This window comes from Mercurialis annua, linkage group LG8 (assembly GCF_937616625.2).
Source record: "Mercurialis annua linkage group LG8, ddMerAnnu1.2, whole genome shotgun sequence".
Lineage (NCBI taxonomy): Eukaryota > Viridiplantae > Streptophyta > Magnoliopsida > Malpighiales > Euphorbiaceae > Mercurialis > Mercurialis annua.
In genome coordinates, this window is record NC_065577.1 from 1,815,211 (window position 1) to 1,839,639 (window position 24,429).

General features: G+C 33.9%; 5 protein-coding genes across 5 annotated transcripts; 4 read left to right on the forward strand and 1 right to left on the reverse strand.

The window, feature by feature from the left end:
* Positions 1 to 2,437: 2,437 nt before the first annotated feature.
* Positions 2,438 to 6,167, forward strand: LOC126660552 (putative disease resistance protein RGA3). Its single transcript, XM_056103975.1, has 3 exons — positions 2,438 to 3,000; positions 3,042 to 5,418; positions 5,919 to 6,167. Exons 1-2 carry the CDS (start codon positions 2,438 to 2,440, stop codon positions 5,089 to 5,091), a joined length of 2,613 nt encoding a protein of 870 aa, XP_055959950.1. The 3' UTR covers positions 5,092 to 5,418; positions 5,919 to 6,167.
* Positions 6,168 to 8,454: 2,287 nt separating this feature from the next.
* LOC126660350 (DNA-directed RNA polymerases II, IV and V subunit 12) lies at positions 8,455 to 11,353 on the reverse strand. The gene is made up of 3 exons (XM_050353812.2): positions 11,206 to 11,353; positions 11,025 to 11,117; positions 8,455 to 8,727 (listed from the first exon to the last, which is right to left on the reverse strand). The coding sequence occupies exons 1-3, from the start codon at positions 11,243 to 11,245 to the stop codon at positions 8,705 to 8,707; spliced, it is 156 nt and encodes a 51-aa protein (XP_050209769.1). The 5' UTR covers positions 11,246 to 11,353; the 3' UTR covers positions 8,455 to 8,704.
* Positions 11,354 to 12,447: 1,094 nt separating this feature from the next.
* LOC126660351 (putative disease resistance protein RGA3) lies at positions 12,448 to 18,281 on the forward strand. The gene is given in 2 exon segments (XM_056103959.1): positions 12,448 to 13,678; positions 13,680 to 18,281. Coding segments are annotated over 2 exon segments (1,425 nt in total). The 5' UTR covers positions 12,448 to 12,825; the 3' UTR covers positions 14,252 to 18,281.
* Positions 14,261 to 17,462, forward strand: LOC126660344 (putative disease resistance protein At3g14460). Its single transcript, XM_056103976.1, has 7 exons — positions 14,261 to 15,580; positions 15,636 to 15,715; positions 15,767 to 15,970; positions 16,083 to 16,165; positions 16,714 to 17,065; positions 17,133 to 17,228; positions 17,312 to 17,462. The coding sequence occupies exons 1-7, from the start codon at positions 14,261 to 14,263 to the stop codon at positions 17,460 to 17,462; spliced, it is 2,286 nt and encodes a 761-aa protein (XP_055959951.1).
* A 1,439-nt stretch (positions 18,282 to 19,720) lies between the features above and the next one.
* LOC126660335 (uncharacterized) lies at positions 19,721 to 24,235 on the forward strand. Its single transcript, XM_050353792.2, has 4 exons — positions 19,721 to 22,542; positions 22,642 to 23,577; positions 23,651 to 23,755; positions 23,884 to 24,235. Exons 1-4 carry the CDS (start codon positions 20,803 to 20,805, stop codon positions 23,947 to 23,949), a joined length of 2,847 nt encoding a protein of 948 aa, XP_050209749.2. The 5' UTR covers positions 19,721 to 20,802; the 3' UTR covers positions 23,950 to 24,235.
* Positions 24,236 to 24,429: the final 194 nt, after the last annotated feature.

Genomic DNA, 24,429 nt, shown 5'->3' on the forward strand with positions numbered 1-24,429 from the left:
TCATATTTATCTACTATTCTAATTACATATTAATATTATTAATTATATAAAAATACCTTCTTCTCTTAAAAATTCAATTGATAATAAATATTTAATTTATATTAATTAATATAATTATTTTAAATCAAAATCGTAAAAAAATTAATATTTACATAAAATAAAATAATTTATATTTTTAAAAAGAAAATTGCGGGCTCCTCTCTAAAGAAGGAGCAGCTCGCTGCTCCTCGATGGTAGGAAAGAGCAGATCCGCTCCTTCCTCCATGGGAGAAAAGAGCAGCTTCTTCCTCCATGGGAGGAAGAAGCAGCTCGGCTCCTTCCTCCCATGGAAGAAAGAGAGCTCGTGGAAGGAGGAGCATCAAAATTTAAAAAATTATCTTTTTCAAAAAATTTAATTTTAAGTTAAAAATATTCTTTTAAATAATTTAATTTTTTTAATAAAATATTTAAAAATAATGAATTATAGGATATATTTGTATATTTTTACAGTTAGAGGATTTATTTGTATTTTTTTCAAATAAGCCCTTTTATTTAGTTGTTATTAGCATTTTAATCCTTAAATTATTTAAATTGTCAATTGTATCTTTTTCGAGGTAGAGACGAAAACAAAAAATCAAAAAAATGGTACATATGAACTTTTTCCTAGGTCAGAGTATAAACGAAAAAATATTATAAGGTGAGGTTTTTTTAAGTAATTAAGCCTGTCAGAAATGGTGGCCAAATTGCCATATTATGATGCAATTTTCAATCTCAGACCCAAATTAATCATTATAAAAATTTCATATCAATAACCAAAATAATTATTTAATTTGTTCAATTATTTCGGATAATCAAATAACTAAATTTCAATAATAAATGTGTCATCAAACATGGTGGCATAAGCAGTGGCGGAACCAGAAATCTTTTTCAGTCCGGGCTTAATGATATATATAAATAATAAGTATTATGGGAGGGAAACAATGCAACCCTTTAAAATATAATAATTATTGACTGATAAATTGATAATTATTTTTTATAAAACATAATCTCATAAATTATTAAAAATGAAACATGCGATTGATTTAATTTTAATTAAATATTATTTTTTAAAATGAATTAATTAAATTAGAGAATCGTATTTATAAGGGTTAAATACAAATTTATACACCAATTTTGACCTAATTTGCAATTACAACATAAACTTTGAAACTTGGCAATGTCAGTAACCAACTTTACACTTTTGGCAAATCGATACACCAAACTCAAAAAACACTAACGTGGACATTGTAATAAACCGCTATTTGTCGTTTTATGATTGTTTGGTGTACCAATTTGCCAAGAAATGAAAGTTGGTTATCGACATTGACAAGTTTAAAAATTTATGTTGTAATTGCAAATTAGATCAAAGTTGGTGTATGAATTTGCATTTAATCCTATTTATAATTTTTTTAAATAAATTTCAATTCCAGTTTGTTTCGGTAACCTTTATCCCACAAAATTAAACCCATAAATGTTAATTTTCGTTAATATTTTAGTCATTTCATTCAGTTTTACTGTTAGTCAACTAAGTTTTTTTTTTTTGCCGAAAAAAAAAGTAAATTATAAATTATTTAAAGATTAAATAAACAATTCAAAGGCAAAAAAAAAAACAGAGAGCTTTTAAAACAGAACATTCGAGCCCTAATGTAGCAGCTCATTTCTTGACGTGCAAGCTTTGTTATATGGGTTACTGCCTACTCTCTTTATGTACTAGGAAGACTCTAAAATTGCACTCTAACTGTTCGATAAAATGCGTCTTTAAAATCTTGATTCTCTAATTAGAGATGAAACTTTGAAATGAAACTTTTAAATTTAAATATGCATGCATGCAAAGACAGAGTTGGAAATTTTAGTATGGGGGCTCGTTTGTAAAAGTTTAAATTTAATAACTCTATTTCCCAATCCTTTAATTTATTTATTTTTGGTTGGTCTGAGATCATAAGCTCAAATGTTCTTCAATTATTGTTTGCTGGGAAAACTCTAAAAATTGCACTCCAAGTGTTCGATAAAATGCGTCTGTAGAATCTGGATTCTGTAATTAGAGATGACTTTACTTAACTTTAGTTCTTTGGGTAGAAGAGAATTTGAATGATTATTCTTTTAAGCTAAAAGCAAAACTATGGCATGAAGAAAAGATTATCCCTTTAGTATATCAAATTATTTTATTTGTTTTAAAGCAAATTTAATGTTTATATGCTAAAGGCAGCATCAAAGAAATCTTTAACTTTGGCATTAAGATCAAGAATGTTTATATATGCCAAAATCATAACTAAAGTGATTCATTGCTTTGGCATTAAGTGATTAGAATTTTCCTTAGCTTTCTTGCATTATAAATGTGAATGCAAGTGTCTGAATTATCATCACAGCTACAATATATATACTTGTAATCATCTTCAATTTCTATTCTTTTCCTTTGAATATGACTGATTTTCTTGTTTCCAAAGCTTTAGATCTGCTGACAACAGTCACTGTTGGCCAGATAGAGCACAATGTTAAGCTTGTTTTTGGTGTCAAGAATGAGGTCAAAATGCTTACTAGCAATCTGCAATCCATCCAAGCTGTGCTCGTTGATGCGGAGAACAGGCAACTGAAGGAGGAAATTGTTAAGCTTTGGCTCCGCAAGCTAAAAAACATAACATATGACATTGATGATGTGTTGGATGAGTGGAACACTGAAATTCTGAAATCAAAAGTCGAGGGAGATGAACATGAAAATGCTTTGAAACCTAAAAGGATTAAGGTATGGCCTTTTGTCTTATCCTTCTGCTTTTGTTTTCGTGAAGTTAGTTTTCGCCGTAATATTGCTGTCAAGATAAGAGAGCTAAATGAAAGTCTAGATGTGATTGCCAAAGAAAAAGAAAGATATAGTTTTTCATTGATAAAAGGCCATGAAAACATTGAACGAGTAATGACTACCTCTTTCATCAATATAGCAGAGGTAAAAGGTAGACATCATGATAAAATTGCATTGATAGACTTGTTGTTGGCAAAAAGTGAACAAAACCCTCATGTCATCTCTATAGTAGGGATGGGGGGGGGGGGGGGGGGGTTGGCAAAACAACTTTTGCCAAACTAGTCTACAACGAAAAAAGGATAAAAGCTCGTTTTGATGCACAAATATGGGTTTGTGTCTCTGATCCCTTTGATGTGATTAGGATTGCTAATGCAATCCTTGAATCTCTTACAAAACCAAACTCAATTCTTGTTGAATTGCAAAACATTGTAAAAGAAATTCAACATATTTTAGGAAAAAGGTTTTTACTTGTTCTAGATGATGTGTGGAACGAAGACTATAGAAAATGGGAACAACTAAAATCTTTTATCGAATGTGGTGCACCAGGAAGTAAAATTTTGGTCACCACTCGTAAGGAGGTTGTTGCAAGAACAATGGATAGTGTAAATATAATCAAACTTAGACTTTTGTCCGACAAGGAATGTTGGGAGATATTTACTAATGTTGCATTTTTCCAAAGGCCTACTAATGACTGTGTAGTTTTAGAAGAGATTGGGAGAAAAATTGTGAGTAAGTGTAAGGGTTTGCCTCTTGCTGTAAAGACGATAGCAAGCCTTTTGCGCTTTAAGAAGTCTAGAAGAGAGTGGCAAGATGTGTTAAATAGTGAATCATGGCAACTGAAGAAAGTTGAAGAGTGTGTCTTAGCCCCATTGTGGTTAAGTTACATCGACTTGCCCTCGCCATTAAAACAATGTTTCTCTCATTGTGTCATCTTTCCAAAGGACTACAACATGGGTAAAAGTGAACTAATTACTTTATGGATTGGTCAAGGTTATATTAGCGCAGCAAATGATAAGAATTTGGAGGTGATTGGTGAAGAGTATTTCTATAATTTAGTTATGCGCTCTTTCTTCCAAGATATTGAAGAAAAGAAGGAATTCCAACTTTCGGGTGATATCATTTTTTGTAAGATGCATGATTTAGTGCACGATTTTGCACAATTTCTCATGAAAAATGAGTATTGCAGCATAGAGGTAAATTGTCATGAAGAACCAAGAATAGATTTCGATCCTCTAGAAGTACGTCATCTTGATATTAAACTTGGAGAACGAGTCCCTTTTCCTGTTTCCCTTTATACGTTTACAAGGTTACGCAGTCTTAGAATTTCGTCATGGAGAAGCTCTTCATTTAGAGTTGCCTTAAGTATCATCTTTAATGAATTGTCTTGTTTGAGATCATTGAGCTTAGATGATTGTGGTATTTTAGATATCCCATCTAACATAAGTAACTTGATTCATTTGAGGCATCTTGATTTGTCTAGTAATAATTTTAAGTATTTGCCTGAAACAATATGTAAATTGTATAATTTGCATGTTTTGGATGTGCAATGTTGTGGGAGTCAGATATCATTTCCTAAAGGGATAGAAAAACTAATTAATTTGGTCAATCTAAATAACTCTGGGAATACTGAATTCTTGCCAAAAGAAATAGGGAGATTAAATGGCTTACAAAGTTTAGGGAAAATTAATATTAGTCACCATGAAAGTGGAGAAGCAACATTATCTCTTAGAGATATAAAAAACCTGAATCAACTTGGTGGAGTCTTGTTCATAAATTGGAGGAGACAACATGTGCTAGATGTGGAAGATGCTAAGGCGGCACAATTAAAGGATAAAAAGCATCTAGTTAGATTGATTTTAAGTTTTGATTTTGAAGTTGAAGAATGGAGGAAAAAACACGATGAAGAGTTATTAGAAGCTTTAGCACCATTTCCAGCAAATTTGGAATATTTATATATAGAGTATTACCAAGGAACCAATAAAATATGTTATGGTCCAAGCTGGATGAACTCACTGATTTGTCTTAAAAAACTTCATCTTTATGGATGGAAGTACTGCGAGCAATTTCCATCGTTGGGAACATCACCTTCGCTTGAGTACCTAATCCTCGAAAGGTTTGAGAGTTTGAAAAAAGTAGGAGTTGAATTTCTTTGGAAGGATCTTCATGAAGTTTCTGATAATACTGCATTATTCCCCAAATTGATAGACTTACGATTTATAGATATGTACAAATGGGAAGAGTGGACCGATGAAGATATATCATTAGCGACGAATGGATGAGGAAAAGCAAGAATGATAATGAAATAAAAATAATGCCATGTCTAAGCTTTTTACTGCTTAATGGATGCCATAAGATTGATGTGTTGCCATCTTTTATTCTCCAAAAGACTTCACTCGAAATTGTAAGAGTATAAGTATCTACGTACAAAGGCCAGGTTGGTTGCTTCTTCTTCTTTTGTTTTCTATTTTGAAATTAATGAAACGATATTCTCTAACTGTTTACTCCTTTGAGGTTTCAAGGCAATTTAAAATTGGATGCATGTATAGCTCATGAACAATGGAAAAAGCCGAGACAACCTATTTAGCTTGCGAACTTTGAGGATATAGGTGTGTGATAATTATTTATAATCTTTACTCTTATTTATCATGCCTTTTCTGAATAAGTTTCTTCTATTTTGTAAGTCTGAAAGTCTAAAAAAATTCTGATTTTTTTCAGCTGTCTGCATATCTGTCTATATTATGATCATCAAACTATTATTTTTGACTTTTTATTAGTACTTAAAATGTTATGGAATAAGTTTAGTGTATGCAGCCAAAGAGTTACCATCCGATTTATATTATTTTTGACTTTTCATTAGTACTTAATATTGAATCGAATTTGTTCTTTTCAAAACCGAACTGAATCAGATTTTATATTGATGTAAAAAGTTCTGAACAAAACCTGTCAGCTTGGTTGGTTTTTTAAGCTCCGTTTGAACGAAAATAGAACTGAAGTTTCTGAATGTCTAAAAAAAATTGACATGAATTTGTCAGTTCGTTCGACACGCTTCTAAAAGCTCCGCAGCTTGACATATGCTGATACTAGGCTGTATTTTGTTTTATGGCAGCGGTAGTAAATGGTGTAGCTTGCAAGGATGCAAAGATGGTTGAAGCCAATGACTTCTTCTTGTTCAACATATATGTGTGCGCCTGAAAGGCTTCGAGTTTATTTCTGTGTTTAAACTTTTTATTTTTTGTTTTCAAGATTGAATTTTATGTAATGATTTGTTTGTTTAACTTTATGTATTTGCATTAAGAGAAGTCTATCTTAATTGGTGAATGTCAATGGAATTTAACTAGTACTATTAAGAGAATTATAGATTCATGTTGTTGCAGGTATTATCTGCTTCTAATCTTGAATATTGGATAGTTTTTGAACAATAGATCATCCCGGCCTCTGAATTTGTGCGTCTGAGTCAATCAAGGATAATACTCTTTATTTTTAGGGACAAAATTAGGTTATCCCGGTCTCCGAACTTGCTCATTATTTTCAATTAAATTTTTATTTGATATAAAAATAGAGTCTATTGTCCTTAATTGATTAAAATAACCAAGTTAATTAATCCCGATGCATAAATTCAGTGACCAAAATGATCCTTTGCTCGAAAGTTTTTTTTCCATATTCGCTGTAATGCCAAGGTATAAGTGACACAATTCTCATATTGTGAAATTAATTTGGATTTTCATATGATTAATTAAGACTAACAAGTTTGTTACCATCTGCATCCACTGTCAATATTGTCTGCTACTGATTACATATTCTTACTGGAAAGAATTCAAAAGGATTCATATGCCTATAATAATTTCTTAAGGATGTTTATGATTATGTTAATATTTTCATGATATTTTTAGGGCTACTTGATGATAAGGTGGGGTTAGTAGAATCTGCTTTACCTGATAGTATGAAGCTGGAAATGGTGAACACTTTGATGTTTAGTGGCATAGGCTGCAGAAGTTGGAATGAAGCTAAGATTGCCGAGTTCTTTTGAAACACGGACAGAGAGCTGATTAAGAAGGTTGTGTTGGTTAATGACGACTTGGAAGATAAGATAACTTGATAACCTGAGGTCAGGAGTGAATTCTCAGTTAAAAGTGCATGTAGGCTCTCTTTTGGTGATAAAAGTAATGTAGCAGTGGGTGACATAAACTTCTGGAAGTGGTTATGGCATAGTAAAATTTCTTCTAAATGCAAAGTTTTCTTATGAGAAATTGATTACCAATGCTAGATGCTCCAAAGGCCAAACGATGTGATATCTCAAAACATTTGTCTTCTATGTGAGAATGATGTTGAGTCTGCCTCATTTATTTTGTAGTTGTGCCTTTGTGTCTAACTGTTTGCGTTTGTTAGGCATTCATGGTAGTAATCAAAACTGGAGTTCTTTGCTGGAATTTTTCGGTTGGCTACATAGGGGAAGATATGTGGAGAAAAAGTATCTCTGTGTTATGGTTATGTGGAGTGTTTGGCAGGCTAGGAACAATATGTTGTGGAATAAGGTCAAAGAAATTCCCAGGCCAGTGGTTAACCGAGCCAGTAAAACTCTTCATCAGTGGCAAGCAGTACAAAAGGCTCCGATGGTTAATGTTCTGCTTAGAGATTATGAAGGTAAGGCTACATCTTGGGAAGTTCCTCAAGCTGGCTGGTCAAAGATGAGTGTTGATGCAGCATGTTTCAACAATATTCCTGGCACTAGAGGTGCAGCTGTTATTAGAGATCACGGAGGCTGCTGGGTTTGTGCAATGACGAATACAGGAGTAGAGAAACTTGATCCGGTCGTAGCAGAAGCTTTGGCTCTTCGAGAAGTGCTGTCTTGGATTAAAGATAATAACAGGGAAAGGGTAATGGTTGAAGTGAATAGCCTCCATATTGTTAAGATCCTTAACACTGAGTTTCAACCTACCTCAGTGCTATACTGTTTTTTATATGACCGTGTGTGTTTATTAAATGCCTTAGTTCATGTTAAGGTTAATTTTGTATATCATTCTGCGAATTGTGCTGCTCACTCTTTGACGAGGGCAACGAATTCCATGTCAGAACGCAGGGAGTGGTCTGATGATCCTCCCAATTTTATCTTGGATGTATTGTTAGCAGATTTGATCTAATATAGGTCTTTGATTGTCAAAAAATAATAATTAAGCATTGGTTTTTGATTTTATCAGAAAAATCTAATATATCCTCATTTGTATTCATTATTTCTGATAGAATTTTTTATATGATTCTGGAATCTCATTGAAAATTTTGAATTTGGTTAACAGTTCAACAAGTGATTGTTGTTGCAAATCAAATTTTTCAAGTTTCAGCATAAAAATGGAATGAAAAACGGATGGGATACAACGTAGGGCTGTGCATTAGTCTGTTCTGTCACGATAACCAAAATAATTGTTCAATTCCATACTATTGTAACTGAATTTCAATATCAATCATCAAAAAAATAATAAATTCATATATTTTGCACCAAAAATCAAATATCAAATTATATTGACCCAAATTGAAATTTTAATTTGATTCGGTCGCTTAATTTGGTTAACACCCAAATACTACTCACCCCTGATAGAAGAAGGTGACAGAAATATGTTTGCTTATACATGCTATAGAACATATCAAACTAAGCCTGCAATGATACTCCAAACCAATTAGGATTCTTCTTTCGAGTTCGAGCAAATTCGACTGATTTGTTAAACACTACAACTGCATACAGGTTCTAACTATTAACCTTTCATACATGTCAAACAAATTATATTAAAGTGGTCGCACACATGATTTTAAAATTCCGAAAACTATAATATTTGCTTGACATTAATCACATGCTTCAAAACGATGCTCCCCACATGCCAGATATGCAGCTTTGTTCTGCTCTTAGCGTGCCTCGTACTGAATAACTGCAACAAGCAAAGCGTTCGTCATAAACCAAATGTTCAAGCGCATACATAAGACATTACACTAGAAAAGAGGGATACAAGCGCCTGTCTTCGTTTAGAACACGATACCATTAATTATTACAATTAATTTTCTAAGATCAGTTCAAAAGCATAACAGAAATTTCTTTTAAAATGAGGACAATCAAAGAACTAAGTGCTAGACATACTTGGAGTGCTTATAAAAAGACTTTACGCACTATATAGGCAAATTGTATTGTTCTACTGGTATATTTCAACATAAATATCAATGCACGTAAGAGTAGCTCCTAGATGCCTCAGTCTTCGCTTATTAAAGTAGTAGATGGCAGTAATTCATAGCTCCACCATGTATGCATCTCTTTTGAATCAACTAAACATCAAAATTTATGAAATTAGAAGTTTAAATTTTATTTATAAAATTAACGATTTTCAACTAATTAATGTATCTGAAAAGTTCATCAATTCTAAACTATGTTTAAGTACAAGAATTCTGATTTATTCGTTAATTTTCAGATTTACATAAAGTTAACAATTATTTTAGTATCTTAGGGGTCTATAATTAATTGTTAAGTCATATTCAAAATCCTTGTTGGAATATGTTTAGTTTAATGTCTTAGTTGCCTTGTAAATCATAATTCAGAATCCTAATTTCCATAAATAAGATTAAAAATTATAATATCATATTTTTGTTCTACATCATGACTCCACCGTGTATTAATCTCTTCTCGGCCAATTAGACATCGAACATTTAAATGCTTCTGAAACTAAGCATTTAAGAATGGTAATCAATTAAAATGATTTAGGAGAGCTTAGAATTCCGGTAACATGATAGTCAACAGACTCAACACTAATAGAATTTCAAAAACACTCAATACATTTATTCAATCAATATACTAACTTATAAAAGAGAAGCAGAAAACACTGTACATTGAACAGTGTTCTGCTTCTCCCTTATAAGCCCTCCTAATGTTCTCTATTGATGCTTTAAGAAATGTAATTATATTGTCAAGTCTGGACAATTCTGTCTTTACTATTTTTTTTTACATTTACACCCTTATCTTTAGCCCTTTGTGTTACTTTAAATGACATAATTTGGTCTTTTACTTATGTGGATTAGGTCATATACCAGCACATGTTTGCTTATTGTAATAAATGAATTTCAATGCTCGGATGTTTTTAACGTTGTATTTTGATCAGAACCAACTTAATGTTGCATTATGAATATTGATTTGGTAGTTGTGGTTTTAATTGTGCTTTGATTTTTAAATAATCCTTTGCTTGGTTAGAGTATTTGGAAATATTTATTAATAATAGAATGAATATTATAAAATGGTCATAATTGAAATAAAATGATTTTTTTAAAAAAAGTGATTGGTTAAAATTAAAATATATATTACTAAAAATGGCTAAAATTAGTATTTTTGGAAGTGTTGGTTAAAATTGGCTTCACTTGAAAATATTTGATATTTTTAAAATATTAATATTTGATATTTTAAAATATTAATATTTGATATTTTATCTAATTATGCTCCTCCCGAAGCAAAGTGAGTATTTGTTATGTTTCCTTATTTATAATAAATGGTTTTAATGCTAGGTTATTTTTAACGAGATATTTTTATTGGAACTGGACTTGATATTGCATTATGATTATTGATTAGGAGACTATATTTTTAATTGTGCTTTGATTATTTGGTTTGTCTGTGTATTTTATGTTTGTTTTTAAACTCCGAAGCAACGCGAGGGTGAATGTACTAGTTCAATGATAAAGATAAACAAAACATATGAATGAATAAAATTTATAATTCATGTTGGTATGAATGCTTCCGAGTTAGAATAAAAATGAGCCCGAATGAGCAACCAATAATGAAGAGAAGTGCAAGAAATCAGTCTGGTCACCCCTAAAAAACAGAGTCTGGTCCAGTTGGAACCTCTCTTGCCGAATCATCCACAGCAACTCGAGATGAAATGTCCTTTCCTAAACTCTTAAAAAGTTGACAGCACAAACTATATTCCTACCCTACTAAGATCCAAATCAAAACTAGACTTTCTTATCCGGTCTGTTCGGCTTTAACTATTTGTTTAATCGATTAATTCCTTTGGGGATCCTCGGTCGATTCCCGAATGCTCACCCTTACAAAATTAACCAACACAATCACAAAAATGCACGAATTTAAACCTAATCTACCAACACCCAAATTAAAACTAGCAAATAAAATCAGAAATTCAATACCCTAAACACAAACTCACAATTAACCAAAAATTAGGGCAAAAAAACATACTTCTGCGGGTGCGCTTCTTGTAAAGAATACGATAACCACACTCTCTGCACTGGATTACATCTCCTTGCTTTAAAGTGTTCTCCATTCCACAATCTTAATCAAAATAATTAACAAATTAAATCAATTCATTAGTAAAATACCAGTAATTAGAAACGGGTTTAGTAAACTAAGCATGCCGTACCTCCACAAATGTAGCTAACCGGTTCAGGCTGAGGATCCATGATAATCGGCGTCTAGGGTTTTTCGCGGGTTTTGCTGATGATGATGAAGAAGAAAAGTAATAAGGTTCAGACTAATGAAGGGAAAAAAAGAGTTAATACCGGTTAATTGTTAAAATAAAGTTTAATTCCGTCCCTCAACTTATTTTTTTATATTAATTAGGCTAAATTTTTTAAAAAAACTAATATATTCTACAATAGAAATATTTTTTAATAATTCAAAAATAACTTAAAGAAATATTTTTAAAAAATTAGTATAATATCTTTAAAATAATTAATTTTAAATGTAAGAGTTAATGTCATAAAAATTCACAAATTTTACACGTTTTTTCATTTTAATCCCGCCGTTTAAAAATCGTCATTTTCATAAACGAACTATCATTTTTTCTAAAATTCATACACTGTTTAAAAATCCGGTGAAAATTGTTGAGTTGACAACTGAATAGTGGCACGTCAGCAATTTTCGCCGAATTTTTGAACGGTGTATGGATTTGAGAAAAAATGATAGTTCATGTATGAAAATGATAATTTTAAAACGGCGGGATTAAAATGAGAAAACGTGTAAAGTTGATGAATGTTTTTGACTTTATAAAAAAAATATTACTTCACATGATAAAAAAATTAAAATGTTCAATTCAAAAAAAATATAATCTATTTTTATAAGGCTTAAATGCGCTAAAAATCACCAAATTTCGCGTGTTTTTAATATTTAACATAATCTTTTAATTTTGGCAAAAAAAAGTACATAAAACTTTTAAAAATTTGCAATTAAGAGCACGTGTGTTTTTCTTTGAAAAATAGTGTAATTTTACGTCCAAAACCGCCCCGTTTTAATCTAAAACGGTGTCGTTTTACATCCAAAATGGTGTCGGTGTCTTTAATTGCAAAATTTTAAAAGTTCATGTATTTTTTGCCAGAATTAAAAAATTATGTTAAATAGCAAAAACACGCGAAAGTTGGTGATTATTGGTGCATTGAAACCCTTTTTATAATTATATTTCAATTAAAAAAAACTCAGTTAAAAAAGTAAACTGGATTAGTTTTATTTTGGCTTATCAAAGCCAAGTTCTTATCATCATTTTCTTGACTACTTTAAATAATTTTAAAAATATTACATATTCTGTTTAAATTAGGCTAAACTAATTTTTTTTCTGGTGATATTTGACTGTGTTTAACATTATCAGTAACAGGCAGGTATTTATTGTCTACTCTACCTTACTGATGGTTAAATTTGCAAAATTGATGAGAAGCCTTTAAAGTTGCACTCCAACTGTTTGATAAAATGCCCCTTAGCTAATCATTGTCATTTTATATGTCTTCTACATCAAGTTATATTATGTTCTCGACAATTTTCTTTAACTTTGTCAAAATTTATCTTTAACTTTGGTATCAAGAATTGTTTTCTTGACAGTCAAGTAATGTTATTCTTTTCTTTGACACTGAGTGATGAAAACATGCCATAGCTTTCAAGCATTATAAATATGTATGCTATTGTCTGAATTAATATCACCATAAAAAAACTACCCTTTGATATATATTTTCATTTATTTCGTTTTCTGCGATCACTGATCATTGCTTTCAATATGACTGATTTTTTTGTTTCCAAAGCATTAGATATGCTGACTGCAGCCATTGCTGGTGAGATAGAACAAAAAGTCAAGCTTGTTGTTGGCGTCAAGAACGAGGTCAAATTGCTCACCGACAATCTACAGTCGATCCAAGCTGTTCTTGTTGATGCAGAGAAAAGGCAGTTGAAGGAGGAAACTGTTAAACTTTGGCTCCGCAGGCTGAAAAACATATCGTATGACATTGATGATGTGCTGGATGAGTGGAGCTTTGAAATTTTGAAATCAAAAATTGAGGGAGATGAATATGAATACGCTTCTAAGTCGAAAAGGATTAAGGTATGGCCTTTTATCCTATCCTTTTGCTTTTGCTTTCGCGAAGTTGGTTTTCGCCATGACATTGCTGTGAAAATCACAGAGCTGAATGAAAGTTTAGATGTAATTGCAAAAGAGAAAGATAAATATAGCTTTTCTTTGATAAAAAGGATTGAGAATATTGAACGAGCAGTGACTACCTCTGTTATCAATATACCAGAGATGAAACATAGAGAGCAGGATGAGAAGGCAGTGTTTAACTTGCTGTTGGCAGACAGTAGTAAGCAGAACCCTCATATCATCTCTGTAGTAGGGATGGGAGGGATTGGCAAAACAACTCTCGCCAAACTAGTTTATAATGATAAACAAGTGACATCCCATTTTGATATAAAATTATGGGTTTGTGTCTCGGATCCCTTTGATGAGATCAGAATTGCAAAGGCAATCCTTGAATCTCTTAAAGGAATTGCTCCAAATATTGTTGAATTGCAAAACATTGTAGAACAAATTCAACAATGTATTTTCAGAAAAAAAGTTTTTACTTGTTCTAGATGATGTGTGGAACGAAGACAGTCGAAAGTGGGGACAAGTAGAACATTTCCTTAAATGTGGTTCCATAGGAAGTAAAATTTTAGTAACCTCACGTAAGGAAAATGTTGCTAGGATTATGGGCTGTAGAAACATAATCCGCCTAGGATTGTTGTCAGATGAGGATTGTTGGTCAATATTTTGTGAAGTCGTATTTTCTGAAAGGACCGATGACTTAGAGCACAACAGGAGTCTAGTAGAAATTGGTAGAAACATTGTAAATAGGTGCAAGGGCTTACCACTTGCTGTAAAAACAATAGGAGGTCTTTTGCGCTTTAAAGACTCTGTAGACGAGTGGCAAAGAGTCTTGGATAGTGATTTGTGGGAAATAGAGGAAATGGAAAGAGATGTTTTTGCTCCATTGTTTTTAAGTTATAACGACTTACCCTCTTCATTGAAACAATGTTTCTTGTATTGTGTCATTTTCCCTAAGGATCATCTTATGAGCACAGATAAACTAATTGAAAAGTGGATAAGTCAAGGTTATCTTAAGGCAACAAAAAGCAAAAGTATGGAGATGATTGGTGATGAGTATTTTTAAATTCTAGTTATGCGGTCTTTCTTCCAAGATCTAGTGAAGATTAACAACCGCTACGTTTTTAAGATGCATGACTTAGTGCACGATTTTGCTCAATCGCTCATGAAAAATGAATGTTGTAGCATAGAGGTGCTAAATAATGAAATAGAGCAGCGAATGATAGATTTTAATCCTATAGAAGTACGTCATGTAAGCATTAGACTTGGTCCGGATGTTAGTTTTCCTAGTTCATTTTACAATCTAAGAAGGTTACACAGTCTCATTTTTTTATGGGGAAATGGTACAATGATTGGAGTAGCCTTACCTAAGATATTCAATGAACTGACTTGTTTGAGATCCTTAAGCTTAAGTGGTTGTGACATTAGAGAAATCCCCTCTAATATAAGTAAATTGATTCATTTGAGGCAGCTTGACGTGTCTAGGAATAACAAATTGAAGGAGTTGCCTGAAACAGTATGCCAATTATATAATTTGCAAACCATAGATGTAGTCTCTTGTGAAAATCTAAAATGCTTACCCGAAGGGATGGGGAAACTTATTAATTTAAGGTACCTGAATAATGATCAGACTTCCTTTTCGTTGCCGAAAGGAATCGGAAGATTAAGTGGTTTGCAAAAGTTATGCATGGTCAACATTTGCAACAATGAACAGGGAGAAGCTGCATTCATTCTTAGAGATATTAAAACACTGAATCAACTTGGTGGAAGTTTGACCATAGAATGGAGAAGACAACATGTGGCTGAAGTGGACGTGGAGGATGCGAAACAAGCAGAGTTAAAGAATAAAAAGAATCTCACTGATTTGAAGATATATTTTAGCGACGAAATATACGGAGTAGAGTGGAGGAAACAGCAAGATGAAGAATTGTTAGAAGCTTTAGAACCATCAACAAAGTTAAAATCTTTAACAATATCGGATTACTTGGGCACCAATAAAACATGCGGGCATCCGAATTGGATTACTTCGATGTCAAGTCTTCGAAAGATTAACCTCGGTAGATGGCGAAATTGTGAGAATTTTCCTCCATTCGGAGCATTACCTTGGCTCGAATCCCTTCGCTTGTTGAAATTCTACAGTTTAAAAAAAGTTGGAATTGAATTTTTGGGGTTGGATCATCTTGACATTTCTACTGCATTCCCCAAGTTGATAGACTTGCAGTTCCAATTGATTGAAGAATGGGAAGAGTGGAGTGACCAAGATGTGGGTGATAATGCTGCAAAAATAATGCCATCTTTAAGGTTTTTGGCCATTTGGTCATGTCCAAAGTTGAAGAAATTGCCAAATTATATCCTCCAAAAAACTGCACTGAATATTGATATTAAGGATAATAAGGTTTTTTTCCCTCTTAGTGGACGCTCCTAATTAAGATCATTTCTTTTTCCCTTAGTGGACTTCACTTCGTTTTTCAATCGATTTGTCCTCTCCTTCCTTTGGTGATGGATTGACTCTGACTTTTCAGAAGTCGTGGTGAGGTGGTGTGAAAAAAGCAATGGAGAAAGACCTCGAAAGTTTATGAAGGAAGTTCTCCTTGACAGAGGAAGAGCCGGATGTTGTGGAACTGGGAGGTAAAGAGCAGATACAAGCATCTGAGTTGAAGTTTAAACGGTGCAGTGTGGGTCGATTACTATGTGGGAAGCCATTCAATATTAAGGCTCTTCACAGAGCCATGACTGGGGCATGGCTGGGGCATGGAGGATTAACAGTGGGTTTAACAAGAATAAGGTATTAAGGGATGCCCCTCGGCATTATGATCGCCAGTTAATTGTCCTAGCTGAAGTGAAGGGGGACGAACAATTGTCCGACGTAAAGTTGATTCATCTCCATTCTGGGTCAGGTTGTTTAATGTCCCTCTCAACTGTCGACATAGAGAAAGCGTCACTAAGATTGCGGAGAAGGCCGGTGTGGTCCTGGAGATTCGTTAGCAGGATATTGTGGCATGGGGAAAACACATCAGGGTTCGAGTGGTAGTAGACATATCCAGAGTAATTCAAATAAGGTAATTAAACTTATCTTTTTTTTTTCTCATGCTTTTTGCTAAATATAATGACTTAAGTGATAATTTACCCCCTCAACGCAAACGATAATCAATTAGCACATATCTTAATTCTATGGTCAAGTTAGTCATACACTTGGTTTTATTTTATCTATTTGCCTTATTTTAGCATAATATTATCATAAAATGTGAGCCACACGAGCCGAATCAGGTGTAGAAATAGGATAAATTGATTAAAAACCAAGTTTGGGAGAAATTTGAACATAAAGTTAAAATATATGATAATTGACAATCACTTGCAAATCGAGATAGCAAATTACCACTTAAGTCTAAATTTAATTTTCTCTTAGCTGCATACTCACTTTTCCAAGCAAAGTTCATTGTACAAATTAAAGTTTTCTATGTAAAAAGTGACATAGTATTATTAATTTTCATTAGCAAAAACATGCAATTAATGAAGTACGTCATGTAGGCATTACACTTGGTCCGGACGTCAGTTTTCCTAGTTCATTTTACAATCTAAGAAGGTTACACAGTCACATTTTTTTGTCCGGAAATGGTACGATGATTAGATTAGCCTTACCTAAGATATTCAATGAACTGACTTGTTTGAGATCCTTAAGCTTAAGTGGTTGTGACATTAGAGAAATCCCCTCTAATATAAGTAAATTGATTCATTTGAGGCAGCTTGACGTGTCTCGAAATAAAGAACTGAAGGAGCTTCCTGAAACAGTATGCAAATTACATAATTTGCAAACCATAGATGTAGAGTCGTGTGAAATGAAATGCTTACCTGAAGGGATGGGGAAACTTATTAATTTGAGGTACCTAAATAGTGATGAGACTTCCTTTAAGTGGTTTGCAAAAATTATGCATAGTCAACATTTGCAGCAATGAACAAGGAGCGGCAGCAGCATTTGTTCTTAGAGAAGTTAAAAAGCTGAATCAACTTTGTGGAAATTTGGCCATAAATGGAGAAGACAACATGTGGCTGAAGTGGACATGGAGGATGCGAAACAAGCGGAGTAAAAGGACAAAAAGTATCTCACTGATTTGCAGATATATTTTAGCGACGAAAGATACGGAGTAGAGTGGAGGAAACAGCAAGATGAAGAATTGTTAGAAGCTTTAGAACCATCAACAAAGTTAAAATCTTCAACAATATATGGGATTACTTGGGCACCAATAAAATTTATGGACATCCGAGTTGAATTGTGTTGATGACTAGTCTTCGGAAGGTTAACCCCGGTAGATGGAGTAACTGTGCGAACTTTCCTCCATTAGGAACATTACCTTGGCTCGAATCCCTTCGCTTGTGGAAATTCCGCAGTTTAAAAAGAGTTGGAGTTGAATTTTTGGGGTTGGATCATATTGATATTTCTACTGCATTCCCCAAGTTGATGGACTTGGAGTTCCAATTGATTCAAGAATGGGAAGAGTGGAGTGACCAAGATGATGCTGTAAAAGTAATGTCATCTTTACGGTTTTTGGGCATATGGTCATGTCCATAGTTGAAGAAATTGCCAAATTACATCCTCCAGAATGTTAGATTCCATCTTAAAACCAATTGGTATTAAGTGGAGGTGCCCAACTAATATATAAACACATGTCCACTCACACACACAACCAATGTGGGATTTCCCACTTTAACACTCCCCCTCACGCGTAGCGTGTACGGGCCGAGCAACAAAGTTGCCCCTCACGTAAATCTCACGTGGGCCGGGCCAAACTCAAATTGTGTGAATGGACAAGGCTCTGATACCATGTTAGATTCCATCTTAAAACCAATTGGTATTAAGTGGAGGTGCCCAACTAATATATAAACACATGTCCACTCACACACACAACCAATGTGGGATTTCCCACTTTAACACAGAACACATCACTAAAGCTTGAAATCAGAGTTTGTTATAGTCTGCAACAACAATAATATCCAGAGTAATTCAAATCAGGTAATTAAACTAATCCTTCACTTTTCTTCTTTTCACATGCTTTTAGCTAAATATAATGACTTAAGTGGCTATTTTATTTTCTCCCTCATCTTGCAAGTGATGTCCATTAGCACATATTTTAACTTTACGGTCAATTTAATCATAAACTTGTTTTTTCTATCTATTTACCACATTTTAGCATAAAATGATCATAAGACGTGAGCCACACGAGCCGGATCAAGTGTAAAAATCGGATAAATTGATAAAAAGCCAAGTTTAAAACTAAAATGATCAATAAGTTAAAATATATTGTAAATTGGGAGAGCAAATTGCCACTGAAATCTAAATATAATTGCTCTTAGCAACATACTCACTTTTCCATGCAAATGTCATGGTATTATTTAAAGTTTCCTACGTGGATAGTAACATAGTGTTATTAATTTAATTTAAAAAAATACGTTAATCGAATGAAGTGTTCATACTCCCTAAATTTTAATATCTTTCTATAAATAGGTTTCAAATTTTATCATGTACTTTTCTTAAAGTTAGAACTTTTCAGACTACATAGATCGATTAGACATTTTGAAAGCCTAAAATGTTTCTTTTCCTTTTTACATTTTCCTAATCTTTTACAAAATAGATTTTTGGTTTTTGACTCTAGCTAACTTGGATCACAAGTTATAAACTGCAAATTTGTGTGTGATGACATATGTATGCAAGTTTAGCTCCTCATATTTTAAACAAATCAAACGATAGGCAAGCTTTCCTTTATATATCAAGGTAATCTCTTTTTTTTATTCAACATTTAACACGATCAATGATTAATTAATTTTTATTTCTAAATGTGTTTTCCATAAAAATCATCGATGTGTTAGACATTCAAAATGATTTCAATAGAGCAGAATGTAATGTCCTGTCTGTTGGGACCTAAGCTGCACCATAGACGGAAAAAAAACGAAATGATATTTTTTCAGAATAATAGGTTATAAATTATAAGTTTTGGAGTTTCAAGCGGTTTCTGGAGAGCGAAAACAAAACTCAAAAATATAGATTTAACAAGTTTTCCTGCAAAATAAGCGGGGACCATTGATGATCTTTGCATTCCAGTGGCAGCATCAGCACATCCTTTAATGCATGTATGAACTTTTTTCTCCGAATTTCAAGTTGATGTTTTCGTAGACGACTAATTTTTCGGGTTGTTCTTCATTATAATTTATCTAAACTTTAACTCAGCGGGAAACTTGTGTTGTATAGATATATCTAATGGTTGGTAGAGGAAATGATGAAGAACAACATGGCAAATTGCTAGAGACGTACCGAGCTGTAAGCTATGGAAGTCGAGCTCATTTGCTGGTTCATTAATGATTTATTTTTATTTCGTATTCTTAGATTGTACAATTTGTATTCAACTAATTACTGATTTCTAGTTTTATGTTTGTGTAACTAATTGAATTAATTCTTCCTGTATTCTCTTGGCGGAAAATGTGAGGTATTAAATGTAAAAATATTAAAATTAAAAGGGCTTCATTCTCTTTCCAAAAAATTAAAAAGGATTTTCTGTAACATTCAAAAAATATGGGAGTTCAAGCAGCTAAAATAATAAATAAATTTATATATTCTTTTTGAATAATTTTAAAAGTTTTATATATATATTTAGGCTTAATACATGTGCGTGTCCCTGCACTTTTCATTTTTTGCACATAAGGTCCCTACACTCCAGCATATCTATTATAAAGCCCTACACTTCTGAAATCAGTCGCCCGTGGTCCCTCAGTTAACAGAAGATGGCGAGTGTCTTTCACGGACTGTTATCTGCGAATCTTAAGCAAACCCATTCGTCCACCTCATCATACAGTTGCCACATCACTTAGGCACATCAGCTATCTCATTTAACCCAAAGTGAAAAACGCTTCAAGTGAAAAACAAAATTAATTGTTTAGATTTTGCCCTAATTCATCTTAGATAGAAACTGATTTCCCCTAAATCTAACCCTCACCCTGAAGAAAAACAAAATTGAAGATTCATTTGCTGGTGAAGGTTGCAAGGAAATTGATAAACAGTTAGCAATAGAAGAACCCTAATCGACGTGAAGATGAAAAAAAAGAGTGCAAGGAAAAAAGTTACTGCGATTTCTGGAAAAGAAAAGGACAAAGGAAACGTTATTGAGGTCGCACCAGGTTAGTTTTCGCAATTGAAAGCGTTTGGGTTGTTGGGTTTTTGTATTTTGATTATTTGCTGGTTGTTAGGTTAAATGTGAATGGGTTAAATTTTTCTGATTCTTAGGTTAATTTGTAACCTGCGAAATGCTTGTTATGCAAATGGTCCCCATTGCTGTGTGTTAGGTTAATTGTTTAGATTTTCTTTGATTCTTATAGGTGGTCCCCATTGTTGTCTGCTAGGTTAATTTTTTAGATTTTTATTGCTATTATTGCTGGTCCCAATTGACATCACCTAGGTTAATATTTTTATATTTTCTTTGCTCTTATTGCTGGTCCCCATTTCTGTTGCTAAAGTATGCATTAGTGGTTGTATGAGACCAATTTTTATCTGCCTTTTTTGTCTGCTTTTTGTAAGTTAAAGTATGCAATGTTTGTGTTTGTTTTCATTTTTGTCTGCCATTTTAGTCTGTTATGGTTACATTTTTGCTCCTGTGTTTGAGCTTGTATTTATATTATTTGTTTGTCTATCTAGGTAATGACAGGTTGGAGGCAAAGATTGTCCAAATGATTTTATTTTATGGGGGTAGAATACAGATGAATGAGGGTACTTTAGCTTATGTGGGAGGGATTCAGGAGATAGGTGATCCCATGTTTAGCTTAGACAAACTTTCATATTTTAACATACTGTCATATCTGCATTACTTTGAGATAGAAAAGGGGGATTTATATTTGAAATCTGATAGGATAGAGTTTACAAAATTTGAGAATGACAGATGTGTCCTTCCCTTTTGGAAACTGCTTCTAGACAACAAAGAGAACAAATTTTTTGTCTATGTTGATTATTCAAAAATATTAGATTCTCAGGGCATACAATCTAGCAGAGAGGGGGGTTGTGAAGCTAGTGGCAGTGTGCAAGCTGCACAGGTAATAGATCTTGGGGAAGACTTGACTTTTGATGATATTTGCATAGATATAGAAGATCATAGTGATGATGATGAGGTAGAATTACAGGAGGCTAGGAAAAATGTCTTAGAATCTAGGCAGGATTTAGCAGGTTTGGCAAATGCTAGGGCAGGGGATGACATTGATGTACTAGGTGCTGGAGATAACATTGATGAGGTGGCTGGGGATAACATTGATGAGGTGGCTGGGGATCAGATTGATGAGGATTCTGGGGTTATGGATGAGGGTGAGGGTGAAAGGGAGGTACCTGAACCTAGGACAGAGGTGGCTGGGGATGAAGAGGGAGATAGTGACTCGGCAGACTTAACTTATGAGAATGAGAGTGTGTATTACAGTAGTTCTGATGTAGGTAGCCAGTTTAGTGAGAATGAAGATGAGTATGGTGATGACTCACAGAGGGAGGTGAGTATACGGGTGCAGTTTGATACCACTACTGAAATTCCTCAGTTTGCAGTAGGCATGTTTTTCAGTAACTTAGCTGAGGTTAGAGATGCAATAGCCAGGTATGCAGTGATGAAAGGGATGTGCATTAGTTATGTGAAGAATGATCAACAAAGAGTGAGGGCTAAATGCATTGTTGGCTGTCCATGGTTGATACAAGTAAGCCCTCATAATGCAGACCACAACTGGACCATTAAGACCTACAAACCTGACCATAGATGTACTAGAAGCAATAGAGTGTCATTTTGTGACAGTAATTTCTTAGCTAAGAGGTACAAGACCATGGTGACCAACCAACACTATATCAAACTTAGTGACTTTAGGTCCATTGTCAGGAGTGAACTAAAGCAGAGTGTTAGTTTGAATGTGTGTAGGCATGCAAAGACCAAAATTATAGCTGAATTGATGGGTTTTTATAGGGAGGAATATGCCATGCTAAATGACTATGCTGAGATTATCTGCCATACCAACCCAGGCACACATTGTTTTGTCAAATCCACTTCTGAAAACCCTGAGGGAAAACAAGAATTCCATAGGTTTTATGTGTGCTTTGCTGCCTGCAAAAAGGGGTGGCTTCAGGGTTGTAGGAAAGTAATAGGCATAGATGGGTGTTTTTTAAAGGGGATTTGTAAAGGGCAGTTACTGATAGCTGTGGGTAGAGATGGAAACAACCAAATGTTTCCAATAGCTTGGGGAGTGGTGTTGGTTGAGAACAAAGACAACTGGAGTTGGTTTATGAGGATGATTCAATATGATCTAGAACTTGAAGATGGAGAAGGATTTGCAGTCATATCAGATATGCAAAAGGTATGATATTGTTTTGCTACCTTCTGTTTTGTATGTGCTTTGTGATTGTGGCAAGTGTTTGGACTGAAATGTTGTATTCTTCTGTTTCTGTATGTGCAGGGTCTTGAAAGTGCTTTGAAAGACATACTACCCAAGGCAGAACACAGAAGATGTGCCAGGCATGTATATGCTAACTGGGCCAAAAAATGGAGGGGTGATGAGAGAAAGAAGGAATTTTGGAGTTGTGCAAAAGCAACTATAGGATCAGATTTGAAAGTCAGACTTAAACACCTAGGGACTTTAGGGAAGGATATAGCAAAGGATGCTTTAAGTTATGACATTGAGACATGGTGCAAGGTGTACTTTGACACATCAATTAAATGTGATGTGGTTGATAACAACCTAGCAGAGACATTTAATGGTTGGATTTTGGAGCCTAGGTGTAAGTCTATTATTAGTATGCTGGAGGATATAAGGATCAAGGTGATGAACAGGTTGTGGAACAAGAGAGATTCCATAAGGGGCTGGATTTCAGATATTTCACCAAGAGCCCTACAAGTTATTGAAAAGAATAAGCTACTGTCCTTTGAGTGGGAGGTGGAATGTAATGGGGATGATGGATTTGAGGTGGCATGGCTTCAAGATAGAAGGAACAAGCATACAGTGGACCTTGTCAAGAGGACCTGCACTTGCAAGGAATGGGACTTGACTGGGATCCCTTGCAAGCATAGTGTCACTGCTATATATGCCAAGCGTGGCAATCCAGAGGCCTATGTACATGCTTATTACAGCAGAGACACATATATGAAAGCTTATGCTTATACCATCCAGCCAGTTCCTGGAAAGCAGCACTGGCTTCAGAGTGAGAAGGGAACAATAGAGCCACCACCCTTCAAAAAACTACCTGGAAGACCCAAAAAGAATAGGCGAAAAGAACCATTTGAAGTAAAGAAGAAAGCCAAGCTTTCACTTCATGGGAGAGTTATGACATGTGGAATATGCAAGGGAACTGGACATAATTACAGGAGCTGCCCTCAAAAAGGAACAAACACTCAGGTAATTCTCAAACACTCAGCTTATATAAGATTGATTGTTAAACTATTTGATAACTTTTTGTTTATGGTTTCAGTATAAGCCAAGGCAGAATAAGAAGAAGCAACCACAGGCAAGCCAACCAGAGGCAACACCTTCACAGCAAAACACAAGCAGAAAAAGAAAAAGGAATCAACCTTCTGTAAGTTTAATATTTTCATTACACTTGATGGTTTGGTTGAGGTGTAAGTTTCTGTTTGTATTTGGTTGAGATAGGCATAATTGGGTTAGATGCAATATTTAATATGTCATTTATTTGTTTGGTTGCAGGTAGATGCCTCCACCACTGTTGCTGCACGTGCAAAGCTAAGGTCGAGGATAAGGCAAACTCAATGAATGGGAAGCATCTTTTGTTTCTAGTAGGGAAATTTTTGGTACTGGGCAGTGTTTATTTTTTTGGACAGTTTTTGTATAGGGCAGTGTTTTTGGTATAGGGCAGTGTTTTTGGTATAGGGCAGTGTTTTAAATGCCCTTGTTGATAACTTTTGTGAAATGTGTTGATAACATTTCCATATGGCCCTTAGTAAAGCATTGATTTGCTTTTGAAAACACTTTTTGTATAGAAAGGATCTAAACAATGTAATTACTTTACCCTTTCAGTAAAAGCTATATTTTTGTGCAATACATGTGTATTATTAAAGTTCAATAGAAAGCAACCTTCTGTTGTGCAATGCAGGTGTTTTTCAAGCTAAACAAGTTCATATTTACAGGTCATTTTCAATGCAGAATACTTGCAAAACTATAGGTCATTTTCATGCATTTCTATTGCAAAATCAAAGGGCCCTTTTTCATGCAAAAGTCAAGCAAACATACTAA

Excerpts from the sequence above, each read along its gene's own strand:
- LOC126660552 (XM_056103975.1), top strand. The coding sequence starts at position 2,438 with ATGACTGATTTTCTTGTTTCCAAAGCTTTAGATCTGCTGACAACAGTC. Across the intron at positions 3,001-3,041 it reads ATTGCATTGATAGACTTGTT|TAGGGATGGGGGGGGGGGGG; the intron begins GTTGGCAAAAAG and ends TCATCTCTATAG.
- LOC126660350 (XM_050353812.2), bottom strand. The coding sequence starts at position 11,245 with ATGGATCCTCAGCCTGAACCGGTTAGCTACATTTGTGGAG. Across the intron at positions 11,118-11,205 it reads GGTTAGCTACATTTGTGGAG|ATTGTGGAATGGAGAACACT; the intron begins GTACGGCATGCT and ends ATTTTGATTAAG. Across the intron at positions 8,728-11,024 it reads CAAGAAGCGCACCCGCAGAA|TTATTCAGTACGAGGCACGC; the intron begins GTATGTTTTTTT and ends TGCTTGTTGCAG.
- LOC126660344 (XM_056103976.1), top strand. The coding sequence starts at position 14,261 with ATGCGGTCTTTCTTCCAAGATCTAGTGAAGATTAACAACCGCTACGTT. Across the intron at positions 15,716-15,766 it reads CTGACTTTTCAGAAGTCGTG|GAAGTTCTCCTTGACAGAGG; the intron begins GTGAGGTGGTGT and ends AAGTTTATGAAG. Across the intron at positions 16,166-16,713 it reads CGGTGTGGTCCTGGAGATTC|GCATTACACTTGGTCCGGAC; the intron begins GTTAGCAGGATA and ends TACGTCATGTAG.
- LOC126660335 (XM_050353792.2), top strand. The coding sequence starts at position 20,803 with ATGGTTACATTTTTGCTCCTGTGTTTGAGCTTGTATTTATATTATTTG. Across the intron at positions 22,543-22,641 it reads TCATATCAGATATGCAAAAG|GGTCTTGAAAGTGCTTTGAA; the intron begins GTATGATATTGT and ends CTGTATGTGCAG. Across the intron at positions 23,756-23,883 it reads GAAAAAGGAATCAACCTTCT|GTAGATGCCTCCACCACTGT; the intron begins GTAAGTTTAATA and ends GTTTGGTTGCAG.